This window comes from Nicotiana attenuata, chromosome 7, assembly GCF_001879085.1.
Source record: "Nicotiana attenuata strain UT chromosome 7, NIATTr2, whole genome shotgun sequence".
NCBI lineage: Eukaryota > Viridiplantae > Streptophyta > Magnoliopsida > Solanales > Solanaceae > Nicotiana > Nicotiana attenuata.
The window spans coordinates 36,754,050-36,767,568 of NC_031995.1; the positions used below are offsets into that span (position 1 = coordinate 36,754,050).

The following is a 13,519-nucleotide window of genomic DNA, read 5'->3' on the forward strand; positions in this document are numbered from 1 at the left end:
ACAATCAGCCACACCTATCTTAGTCATGCCCTATGGGAGCTAACGAATATGGTTTAAGAGAAGGATGGGTTATCAAGATCCGGCTGGGGTTAGAATAACCCAAAATAGGGGATGGATTGGTAAAGTTAGTTGACATTCCTGAAGGATAGTGTAAACGTGGTAATGGATCTCCTTGTGAGACACCTAGATGATGCACTGCTACAAAGACAAGCACTGGAATCCTGGAAGGGGTAAATATTACCGTAGTGTGGCTCCCGTCCCTAGTAGAGCGAGAACTTTGATCAAACCGACGAGCCAATGAATGAAGCAAGGAGAGCTAAAAGCAAAAGAATGTCTTGTTCGAGTTTTCAGAATAAAGTGATAGACATAGATGTTAGCGGGAAATAAAAAAAGAGTTAGTTAAGCATTATAAGTTAGATGTGATACCTGGATGGCAACGATAGAAATAGAAAAATGAAAATGATGACAGTATCACAAAGTCTACAGTCAAGTGAAGGAAAAGACGAAAGGTGACAGGCCTTGAGACAACAAAAGAGTATAGGCCATAAAGTCATATCCTAATTTCAAGAAATAAGTTCGTGACTCCAATGCGACTACCAGAAGGGAGAGTTAAACCCCAAAGTAATAGAAATCAATTGGTCTGATGAACAAGATAAACTAAACATGAATTAGGAACTGAGTGATTAGATAATAGTCATCATCATGAGAATTTCAGATTGCATTCCCGCAATAATAGAATGGACAACAGAAGAAGATTCATGAGATATTTTCAAAGAATGGTCATTCAGGAAGACGCTACCCTAAAGCAAGCAATGTGAGCAAAATTAAACCTAAGGAACTGTGTGTGCCAACTACACTAGGTGTCACCATCGTGAGTAAGGAATTTTTTTATCCTTGGTACAGAAGGATTGCCGCAAGGCAAGCAAGAGTCATTGATGATGTGAAAAGATGCCAAAGTTGAAGAGAACACATGTATGGGTTGATCCTCGTGGCTTCAACTCTTAGTACTCCCTTAAATGGGGGGAATATGGAGTGATGTGGCGTAAAGTCAGAATTAAGTGGTTCTAGTAACTACAATATGGTAAAGGAAGAATGTTATAAAAGTGAGAAAGGAATGAGATTGCACTCATCCGAATCCTACAGATATGCAACGATTCCAGAATAGTATGCAAGCACGACGTCAAGGAAAGGCAGTAAGGGTTCCTGCTCGGGATGTTATTGATAAATCAGGAGCCACTGCGAGAAGTAAGTTAACACAAGGAAGTAACCCAAGAAAGACTACGCAGAATATTGATATGAGAATGAGCCAACAAGTAGTTAATAGTTGATTTAGGAAGATCCTAGTTATACTAGACAAGAGGTTGTTGAAAAATCAACAGATCGGGCAAGATAAACATAGGGAACCCCAACATGGGGAATTCATCCTTGCAGTTATGACATCGTGACCCTTGAGAAATATTCAGATATGAGTTGGGATAGTTAAAGGTACCGTATAAGTGTTATGAAAATAAAAGAGAGTGCCACTTGGAAGATAGTCAAAATATCAGTTCAGAAGTAGCCCTACAAGAATAATGGCATGGAGGTAAGTAACTACGGATAATTATAGGCAAGGAAGGACATCAAAAGGTCTGTCGAGTATACGATGTAATAAGCTCACAGCTTTACAAGAGTCAAGGGTTCTCCCTATGTACTATAACGAAAGACTAGCTGAGGAAATAAGGAAGAAGGATTCAACCTAAGCACAACGACCTAAAAAGGAAATGGTCATGTAACAACAGTCTCACAACAACATTGTAAGCACTACAAAGTAAAGTGTCACCTACCGTGGCTAATGAACAGGAAGTAAAACTAAAAGTAATATTCGAGATCATATGAGTTGTATGAAAACACTAGCAAGTGTGGACACTAAGATAAGCTAAGTATGGACGCAACAAGGGGGGCAGAAAGACCAGGAAAAGTAATAACTTACGCTGAAAGAAAGCTAGGATGGAACGAAAGAAATTATTCGATCAATGATCCAGAGTGGGTTATGTTATGAACACACTTAAGGGTTCAGAGTTTTATACATGCAGCATATACAACCGTAGAAGATTCTGGTATACGTCAAAAGAAAGAACTGAGCCCAGGCTTTAGACAAAAGATTAAATTCTTAAAGGATTGTATCATGTATATTCCTCAACACCCATGAAAGTATAAACAGAATAACTAATACCATGAACCACATATTGGGAGATAACTTAAGCCGACATAAAGGCCAATCAGAAGAAAGAGGAAACTAAAGAGTTACATCAACTAAGTAAATTAGGAGTCTGCTCATTGGATCTAGAAAGTTACAAGCATCATGATTGAGAACATTGTAGAATCACTCTTAATATCAGAAGTACAAGAGAAATAGTACAGTAGCCATATTCTATAACGGCTCTGTTTACCTTGAAAATGTTAATTACAATTAGATTTAATTTTGTGGTTCTAAAAATACGTAATCTATTTTTATGCTAGTAGTTAGGCAATAGATGTGAAGTATGAGATTAGTAAATAATAAAAGAACTTGAAAATAGTGTGTTTAAGCAAACCGAACGGCTGAGAATCGGGGACTCGAGCCTGGTTATACGGGGCCTCGAGGTCGAGCTCGGCACTGAGCCACGGATAGCCGATGAAGGAATAACAGTTCTGAGAGCTTTGGTGAAGGCTCTTTATGATTAATAATGAACAATAAATGACGAACAATTAATAGAGCACAATGAATGCAAGCAATAAATGTAAATAATAGAATCAAGAATGTGTTAGAGAGTAGGGAATGTTCTTGTATTGAATGTTGTGAGAGAGATATGCTGTGTTACAAAATGACAAGGGTCCCCTTTATATACCAGAGGCAATCCCAACATAGTACATGTCCATTTACTACAAAGTATAAGTAGTTGGTATAGCTACTCGGCAGTTTGGTAAAGACTGGTACTATTCTTGTAATTGTTGTCAGTTCGGACCACGTGCCTAAAGAACTTCCCGTTTATCCACGATAACCATCGACTCGTGCTGTACCGAGGTTGGGTATAACGAACCCTCAAAGTCAAAACCTCGAAATGCGTCCCCGATAATTCGAGACCTTTCGAGGCGAAGCTAAGGAAAAGATATAGTGATCGTGAAATCGGGCTTTCCGATTTCACCCGTATATAGATAGTCCCTGCGTTTCCTAGAGTAAAATGATCTCGAATTCCTACCCCTTTGATACTTCCATCACGATGGTAGTCTCGTTTTATGAAGCTATTGATATGACAAAATGAGGTGTCTAAAGGTCGTGTCCACACAGACCTCAAAAGCCTTCGATTTAATTACAGCGGTTGGCTGTCCTTTAGCCTGCTCCAACATGCGTGTTAGACCTCTATAAATACTTCTCCTTTCAGTCCTTGTTTTCCACTGTACCACCAAGCCCTCAAAAGAGTTCTTCCTATCTCTCCCTTGTGTTCTCTTTTGAAACGCAATTTTCATTTCTCCTCTAAAACCTTTCGACAAAGATGGCGAAAACTTACACCTCTGTTCCTCTGCCTTCTTCTTCTTCGCGCTTGTCTAAGGGTAAAGCAAACATACCCCCCTACGTCGGGGAATGCATTCCAGGGGCTGTTGAAACGACCTCTGATTTTAAGATCAAAAAACTTCCTTCGAAGCCGGGGCGATGCGAAACCTTATTCCAATATGTTAGTTCAATAGCATACGTCGAAAGGGTGAAGGCCGACTGCCGCTGGGGGGACGCGGTGCTCGTGGAAATTCCTTCTCGGGAGGAGGACATAACGACATACAAAGCTGGCTTCCTCAGTGTGTACACGTATCCGTTTACCCTCGGACCGGTGGAACCATCCTCGCCTCCAATAGACCCCGTGATCCTCGACTTCTGCATATGATATCGAGTAACCCTTGGCCAGATTCATCCTTTGTTCTGGCATATTGTTTACATGACCAGATATTATGCGAACATGATTATGAAGAGGTCCTTCACTCTCGACCACCTGATCAGAATGTATAATCCCCGACTCTTATGTGGGGGGCCTGATAAAGCTCCATTGTCGGGCCTCGAGAGCCCTTTTTGCTTGAACCAATGAGGTTAGGAGCGGAGGGTGGATGAGCCGTTTTGTCTGAGTTAGGACTTTGGACCTGATTCCAACGGAGAGATGTCGTTTCCCGAAAAGTGTAACATGAAACGTAAGTAGATATGCTAATTAAATATTCTCTTGCTTCTCTTTGAGTACATCTTCCCACGAACTGACCCTTCTGCTGATGCAGCCGTCGCCGAGTACCTTAATACAGTTAAGGACCTCTCGTGCTGGGTCAACCAGTTGGATTCGATTTGCCCATACGTTGAGCGTGTGTGGCACGATCTGTCCCAAGCTCGATGGGAGGCCAAGGACCATGGTGAGCCTCTACTTCTGCTGTAATTGTATCTCTTAACATAATTGCTGCTGATAGTGTTCTCACTCACTGTGTTTATATTTTGCATTTGTGCAGGTCTGGGGAGGTCCCCCTGATGAGGGAAGCACAGCTTGGTGAAACGGATACCCCGAGACTCGATGAAGAGAAGAAAAGACGAAGGGAATCGTCGATTGAGCCTTCAAAATCCAAGAAGACCAAAGCGGAAGAACCTAAGGCTGATTCAGCAGCCTTAACTCCAGGAGTAGCGGGGAGTCCCCGACCTGAAGGTGAGGAGAAAAATGATTCCTCGATAGCATACGAGGGAGGGGAAAACCTTATCGCCCCTTATACTGCAAAGACAGAGGCTTCCAAGTCGGAACTTGGGGCTATCGTTGTCTATCATCGGACTGAAGAGGCCATCAAGGAGGCATTGGGTAATGTCCCTGAGCCAGTTGAAGGCAAAAATATTCCTCGAGTTGAGGCGCATTTGGTAGGCGGTCCGGAGGAGTCTAGTTCTGAAGCTCTTCGAGGATAAGAGACGGCCCCAATTGATCACGTCGGTGTTATTGACGTGAGTGATTCTCCTCTGGGACTGACATTGTCTCTTAAGGAAATGCAAGATGCCCAGAATAAAGAACCTTATGATGTAGGGGTGCCCATCGGAGATAAAGATGCATTTGAAAGGCCTTTAGCTGCGCCTGAGAAAACCCCTGAGCTTGATGTCTCACTCATTTTCAGTGAGATGGACAGGCTCTGTGAGCAGGTAGTTCTTGTAAATTTTGCCTGTCGTCCTGACCTTTGTCTTTCTAACTTGTCTCTTTTATGGTTCCAGGCCAGGGTGCTTTATTATTAGACCTTCACCTGGTTTCAAGCTGAGATGACCCGCTACGTGCGTGAGAAAACTCGTCTCGCTGAGCAGGTTACATGGCTTTCGTTTGCTTTTGTCTGAATGTTTACCAGATCTCAACGTTTTGACACTTTTGATCTGATTTGTGCAGTTTGAGAAGAAAGATGCCCTATTGAGGGAGGAGCTCCGAGTTAGAGACTCCAAAATTCTCGAACTCAAATGGCACGTGAGTGAGATAGCTTCCTAGAGGGATACCCTCAAGGGAAAGATGGCCTTAGTTGGGCATCAACTTCATGATGCGAGGGTGGAGAGTGATAAGTATAGAGGTCTTCATACTGAGTTAGTTGTTGCGCTATCCGGGATCAAAGCTGAAGTCAAGGCGCTTATATCCTCACACAAAGAGGATGCCGTTGTAATAAATGCTCAATCCAGGAGAGTGCCCGAGGAGGCCGAACTGAACTTCACTCGAGCCATGGAACATGCTCGGTTAGAATCTCGGAGGCGAAATCTCGAGGATATACACGCGGGGGGCATTAATCTGTCTGCCGAGCTCGAGAGGGTGAAGACCCTAGAGAAGAAAATTGCTGCCCTGCTTGCTTCTGAAGGTGTTTCGAGCAGTGGCTCAGGAGAAGATGCGAAAGAAGGCGGAATACCCATAGGGAAAGAGGTCGTTGAAAACCCTGGGACCGCGGCCGGAACTGTTGGGGCACAACCTCCGAGGGAGCCTGTTGATACTCAGTTTTTTTCTATATATTTTTAATATTCAAAATACTTTCAAAATAGCATATGTATGCATATATAAGTATGTCCAATTGTTTTATTATTTTTCCTTAATTTTAAAAGATTTTTAAACCAATTTATTCCCCTATTTTATTCATAAAAACCCAATAATATTTCCAAAATTATTATTTTTGGTAATTCATTTATTGGATTTTCATATTTATGCTAAAATATAGCTAAGATAATTTTTGTACATTTTTGCAAATTTATTTAGTATTTTTAAAGTTAAATTGCATATAATTACAATATTAGCTTCTTTTAAGATTTAATTGCGTTTATATTTATAAAAATTAAGTCCAATATTTTTATATTGATAAATATATGTTATAAATCATATTAGTACTTTCAATTTATTTCCAAAATTTAATTTACTATTTTTTATAAAATAAATGCGAAAAATGACTATTAAAATCTAGCTAGATTTTACCCCAATTAAACCCAATTGAACCCCGACCCAAACCCAGTTTCATAAAACCGCCCCACTTACGCGTTCTAATCCAGGTCATTGATCATTCAGATCAACGGCCAGTACTCGCCCTTTCCTTAATTAATTCATTTGTTACCATACACCGCCTCTGAAATCCCTCCTCTCCCAAATCCTCTCCACAACACCCTCAAACCTTAGCCGCCACCACCCTAATCCACCATAATCCACCCTGATCCATGGTCTTCCGAGTTATCGGAGACCTGTACCAGCCTTCCACGGCTCCTATGTATTGTCCTTATGGTTTCATGGCCAGACTATGAGGAACTCTGGTCCAGTCTTGATTCGATTTTTAGTTCATGGCCCTTCTCCGGTCATCCTTAACCTTTCTCCGGCCAGCCATGGCCATTCGAGTCAGATCCTTGACTCTCCTGGTTAGATCGGTAACTTTCAAAGACTTTCTCACCTTTGCTGGGTTTTCTAAACCCTAATCTCTAAGATCCTTCGATTTCTTTCAGATCTACTTTAGATCTGTGCTTGTTTTGAACTTCTAAGCATTTTTCTCGAAGTTTCTTTAACTTTGCTTTCAGAAATCTTCACCTTTTTCGATTAGGGTTTTCCTATTAAGTTATTTCAAATCTCTTCTCTGATTTTTTTAACATGTTTTGCTATGTTTGCTCGTATTGTTCTTCTATCTAAGTTAGCATATTAAAAACCCTAATTTCCTTTGGCTGTTTGTTAGACGAATGTTTGTTTAGTTGAGTTTTGTTTGATTTGTTTGTCTATCATCTTTTAAGCTCTACTATTGTTGAAAGAACCTATGTCTTTGGGTTTGAAATCATTTGTTTGAATACCTGACTCGATTTGAAGTTCCTTGTTTCAGAATCTCTTTTTCTTTATGTGATTCCTCTGATTCTAGGTTTCTATTATCTTTAAAACTTGGCTATGCTTGAAACCCTAATTTTTCAAAAGGGGTTTCCTCACCTGCTACTGTGAGTTCTTCGCATGCATTTGATACTCTATTTTTTCTTCACTACTGATTCAATGTGATTTGACCTACTAGACTATCATGTCTCGAATGTTTGTTGAACTTTGTGCTACTATTGCATGCTGTTTCTTTTGCCAATAGGCTTGGCCTCGCATGTCTAGTGTTTGTGCACTCTTTTATATGCTGAGTTCCTTCTTTGATTGATCTTCAATCTTGTGACTGATTTCAAACTTTTCTTTTGTGAAATTCTAATTTCACTCGCCTGTTAAGGTTAATTGATTCCTTTCCTTGTTTTGCCTTACTGAATCCTTTCCCAAAAATAAGTATATGTCTGTAATTAGACTTGATTACTTACCCAATTGTTTTACTACTCCTTTTATGGCAACAATCAGCCTACTTACAAATTGATTTCTTTCCTTATTTTGAACATGTCAGTGCCCGTTAAGCAATTGATATCTTAATTAAAGGCAATCACTTGTGTAATTGATTCTGAATTGTGATTGTTTCCATGTTTGTACCTTATTACTCCTCTTTCACTCGTTTTCATAAAGCTATAAATATCATGCACCCCTCTTCTTTCAAACACACGAACACTAGAGTTCAGAACACACACTTCACTAAAAAGCTCTCTCTCTTTTCTCTGTTACTACTTGTGTTGCTGCCTTATCTAGCCGACTGAAAGCCAAGGCTAGGCTGAGGAAATTTGCCTACTTTTTCTGCATTTGCTTCTTTACTGGTTGTTCTGATTGATCTTCAGCATAAAAAAAATGTGTTTCCTTACTATTTCCTTCACTCTTGCCTGTTTCCTGCTTATGTTTAATCAAGTTTCATTGTCAAGCATGCTATAATCTGCCCTTTCCTTTTCTGAATTAATGTTTTCCTTATGAATGAACTCTATCAGTTACCTATTAATCCCAAACCCCCATCCCCTATGTGTTTGTATTCATTGGTTGGTTTGAGGGCATGTCAGCATTAGACATTGCTGTGCATGACCTAAACCTGACCCTCCCTGGGTCATATGTTTCATCTCCTCTATGTGTTATGTCTGGCTGGTTTATGGGCATGCCAGCATCACTTATTGCTAAGCATGTCCAGACTTGACCCCTCTCAGGGTCATATGCCAACTGCAATGTATTCCCAAACCCCTACCCCTTTGTGCAATTGCTGATGCTGTATAATTTTAGCTTTACTACTACTGTTTTTCTAACTACCCTTATCCCTTACTATTGCCAACTCAGTTTTAAATCTCTACTCCTGCACTTCCACTATACTCTTAGACTTAAGTTCTGCCCCTCTTGTGTGAGCCTTACCTTGGGACCTATGAGCTCCCTCTGAACTTGGACACATAATGGCTGGCCCTTCCACACTGCACCCATCTCTATCTGGTTATGCAACATGGGTGTGAGCACTGCCCGGGGCCCTTTTGAGACCCTTAGGGAACTTTGACACACTCAAGTCTGAGAAAGGCTATGAATCAATTGCATTTGAGTTGGTTTATCTCATAACTCAGACAGGAAGTCAAGAATCGGGCTTCCTCTGGTTGTAACTTTTTCTTTTGTACTTCCTTGATGTAATTCATTATCCAGTCTGTAATAATTTGTAATAAATATTGGGGTTGGCTAGTGAAAAGGGGCTGGGTAATCATGCATGCTCAAGGGTAGATATCATGTCTATAGAACCTAAATTTCTGCATGTTTAATTCTGCAATTTAGATATCATGCCTATAAGATCTATTGCCCTGCATGTTTAACTCTGCATCTAGATACCATGCCTATAAGATCTACTTTTATTAAAATTATGTATGTTCTACATCTAAAGAATATGCCTATAGGACCTAAATTCTGCATATTCAACTCCGCATTTAGAGAACCTGTCTATATGACTTGTCTTAATTTCTACATTACCACACTTAAACACTATGCTTAGGAACTAACTGGTTAAAATCAGATATCATGTCATTGTTTAAAATCAATACCCCTTTCATAGAAATCATGCCTATAGGAATACTGCATGCTTCAATTCATGTTCGACTAGATATTATGTCTGTAGGAATTAATTTAGTAATAATCAGTGTTTATAGAATCCAAAATCGGACTAACTAAAATTAGCTTTCCTCAACTAGTTTTAACAACCTTCCCCCTTTATTTAACGTGGTTTAGAAAGCATGCCTATAAGATTTCCAAATCGTTCGTCTCCAACTGTTACTGCTTTGCCACATTCTGAATCAATTAGATATCATGTCTATAGGACCTCACCCAAACACTTAGGCAAGCCTTAGGATAATAATAATAAAATTGAATCCGCCTTTGTTTAATTAATAATTGCTACAACCAGCAGGCATGCCTGATTCGGACTTTTTATCTGAGTTATGTAATAAACTGATATGCTTCAATTAAACTCCCCTCGTCTTTAGTATATTTAAAATCATACCTTAAATGTATGTGCAAGTTATGCTATTTATGTGTTTTGTTTGAGGAGGTATACATGAGCCTTTATTTGTTTAAATGCTTCCCCTAATATGCAGTATTATATGTTTTGTATGTCGCCTTAGATTTTTTACCTTTTGAAACCAAAATCAGCCTAATATCCCTCCCCTTTAGGAATAGTAGTCCTAAATTCCTCCGGGATTGATAGGAATGGGATGGGTAATAGCATGCAATAGTAAGACCAATCTGCGCTTTAATAACTTAACGGGGTGGGAAGGGTAGATATGGACATGACGACCGGTGCGCTAATACCACGTGTATCCCCTCTTTTGAGGAGTGTCATACCGGGTATCGCATTGATGTGATCCATATTAAATATAAAACTAGGACCCCCTTTCCCTTTTATTTGCAAACATACTTTTCAAAACTCTTCTTTAATTGTTCTTTCGAACTCTTATGTGTTTAAACTTAAATCCCCTCTTACATGAGCCTTATTTGATTACCTGCTAATTGCACAAATTCACACAAAAAAATGTCTGGCCAAGAACCACACTAGTAGATCCTGAGGGGTGCCTAATACCTTCCTCTTAGGATAATTTCAAGCCCTTACCCTATCTCTGGTTATAAAACAAACTTAGAAGTGAACCCCTATAGGTGTCATAATTCCCTTAAATCATTAGGTGGCAACTCTTCAAATGCAAAACCCAATTCCCAAAAGGAATGAGTTGTCCAATAACAAATGTCACAAACCCGATCTCCCGATTGCGCAAAGAGGGAAAAATGGGGGCGCAACAGAGCCGTCGAAGGCATAGACCCGATGGTAGATTAGAAGGCCTTTGGTTGGAATTTCCATCGCTTCCTGTTTTTCCTTTTCCTTATAGGAATAATCCGCGAGGTTTTTTGACGATTGGTCCGAGATTTTAGACTTCGGGTTAGACCCTTGGGTTTTTGCTATTTCTGAGCGATTCGCAATGGTCGAAGGTTGATCGTTCGGGGCCCAGTCTCCGAGTCGGGTTCTCGACTCGCATTTACGACCCTTAGGTCTATAAACCGATCTTGAGATTCTTTTAGGTTGGCGACACTGGCTCTTACGCGTTGGGTCGATACGACCTTTTAATTTAGGCTGGCGTTAGTGGCTCTTACGCGTTGGGTCGGTACGACCTTTAATGTAAGTTGGCGTCAGCGACTCTTACGCGTTAGGTCGGTACGACCTCTTAGTATAGGCTGGCGACAGTGGCTCTTATGCATTTGCCGTTAGGATTTTTAATTAACTATTTCGAGCTCAGTGTTCGAGTTGGATTTCGACTTCAGCTCATTGACCCTTAAGTTTTCAAAATTTAAGTTGGCTCTTAGGCTCTTACGCGTTGGTTTGGTACAACCTCTAATGTAAGCTGGAGACAGTGGCTCTTACGAGTTGGGTCGGTACGACCTCTAATGTAGGCTTTAATTTTCCCTGGCTAAAGATTTTTTGAAGTTTTATGTTCGCCCGGCTCTTCGCCGGCTCGATAAGAACCTCAATTATGAGTCGTTATGTAGCGATGAATGAGCACCTCGTGAAGTTTCGCTCGATGGCTGAATTGTTTCGAAGCCTATTGTTTGGAGCTGATATGATCGAAGCCCTTTTCCTTGTGCCGAGGGTAGCCTGATTAACCGGTTCTTTCGAAGTTTTTTTTGAAGTAATTGAAGGCCTGTGATTTTATAGCGAAGGTCGGGCGTCCCCGAGTCACGTTAATTTGGCTGGTACAACCTTATGACTGTAGTTATTGTGTTTGGTCGGAGCCTTTCAGTCCCCGAGTGCAATAGTTTCGGCGTCTATATCGAGGGTATGCCTTTTTAGGGGTCTTATAAGTTCGGATATATAGCCTTAACTTTAATATCGAGATTATGCCTTTTGTAAGGTCTTACAAATTTTATCATGCCTTACTTGAGGTCTTATAGAGGAGTTACTTGGTGTATACAGTAAAATCGGAGGGTCCAATTTTATCTGATGTTAGATGTCTCGTAAGCATATTTCACAAGGTTCGAGACTAGGGTCAAGGTTCACCCTCAAAGGCTATGACGCTTGACCTCGGGGTGAAGCAGACCAACGACTATGATGGAAAAGTGGGGAGTTTCCAAGGCGCGCAACTAGGGCTGATAAAGTCTAGTGAGCTAAGTTCAGACCCGAATCATGGTGTCAACTAGCTGTCACATCCCCATATCTTTGTAATTAATGCATTTGTACTATGTTGGGATTCCCCCTTTTATATAATGGGGATCCTTGTCATCTTGTAAACATATGTTGCTCCATACTAAATATACTCGAACATTCTCTCTGCTCTCTAACACATTCTCTTGGTTTTATCATCTCATTTATTGCTTGTATTTATTGTGTTCTATCTATTGTTATTCACTTATTGCTTATTATTGGCTATAAAGAGCCGTCATTGATTTGTTTATAACTGTTATTCCCCATTTACCACCCTTGATAGCTCCCAGCCGAGCTTCAGACTCGACCCCGAGGCCCTCGAATAGGCAAGCTCGAGGCCCCAATTGACAACGATTCGGTTTGATTAACACCTCGTCTTTAAGCTCTTATTTCGTTTCTAAGTCTTTCGTATAGCATCAACTGCCTAACAACTAGCACAAAAATAGATCACGTATTTTTAGAACCACTAAATCAAATTTAATTGTTATTACCATTTTCACGGTAAACAGTTTGGCGCCCACTGTGGGGCTAAAAATAATAGTGATTATTTTATTGCTGGTTTTACTACACGACGAAAGTTATCTTTCACACTTTTTCTTGTCCAAGATCTTTGATTTCAGGTCAAAATGCTTAAACCAGTGAGTGAGCCCGAAAACAATAGCCTCAGAAACTATGGGAAAGGCGGTACAGTTACTCCAGGTATGGGTGTGCCACCACGAAACCCTAAGAACATGCTAGAGCCAATTCCCAAGGGTACGACCTCGTGTGACGCCCAAGGCGTTAACGCCGGTCATCACATTAACCAGGGAGCGCGCTGAGAAACTCAGCGGGAAACTCGGAAACATCCAACCTGGGCAAAAAGAGAGATTCCTCGGCATGTCGTTTATGATTATTGGGACCGACATTCCCCAAGGACCCGTGATCAAATGGATAAAAACATCCGCTGCAATCAAGGGGCCGATCCGAGACCGCATGATCGAAGACACCCTCACATTCAGCGAGGAGGATCTCGAGTCCTTGGCAGAACCATACAATGACGCGCTGGCAATTTCATTCCTTTTAAGCAACGTTCAAATTAAATGTGTGCTCGTGGATCCAGGTAGCTCGGCCAACGTAATCAGGTCAAAGGTAGTAGAACAGCTTGGGTTGCTCGATCAAATCGTACCAACCTCCCAGGTCCTCCACGGCTTCAACATGGCCGGTGAAATAACGAAAGGAGAGATCGTTCTCCCGGTAGACATGTCAGGCACAGTCTAGAATACCAAGTTCCACATCATCATTGGTGACATGAGGTACAAAGCATTGCTTGGTAGGCCGTGGATACACAACATGAGGATGGTTCTGTCAATTCAGCACCAGATCATAAAATTTGCAACGAAAGATTGTATAACAACCATATATGGAGAACAACATGCGGAAAAAGAGATGTTCGCAGTTTACCGGGAGGCACCAAGCCCCATACACT

At 40.9% G+C, this 13,519-nt stretch overlaps 1 protein-coding gene across 1 annotated transcript; it reads left to right on the forward strand.

Annotated features, from left to right (window-relative positions):
* On the forward strand, positions 12,931-13,311 carry LOC109229965. The gene has a single exon (XM_019395509.1). The coding sequence runs from the start codon at positions 12,931-12,933 to the stop codon at positions 13,309-13,311; it is 381 nt and encodes a 126-aa protein (XP_019251054.1).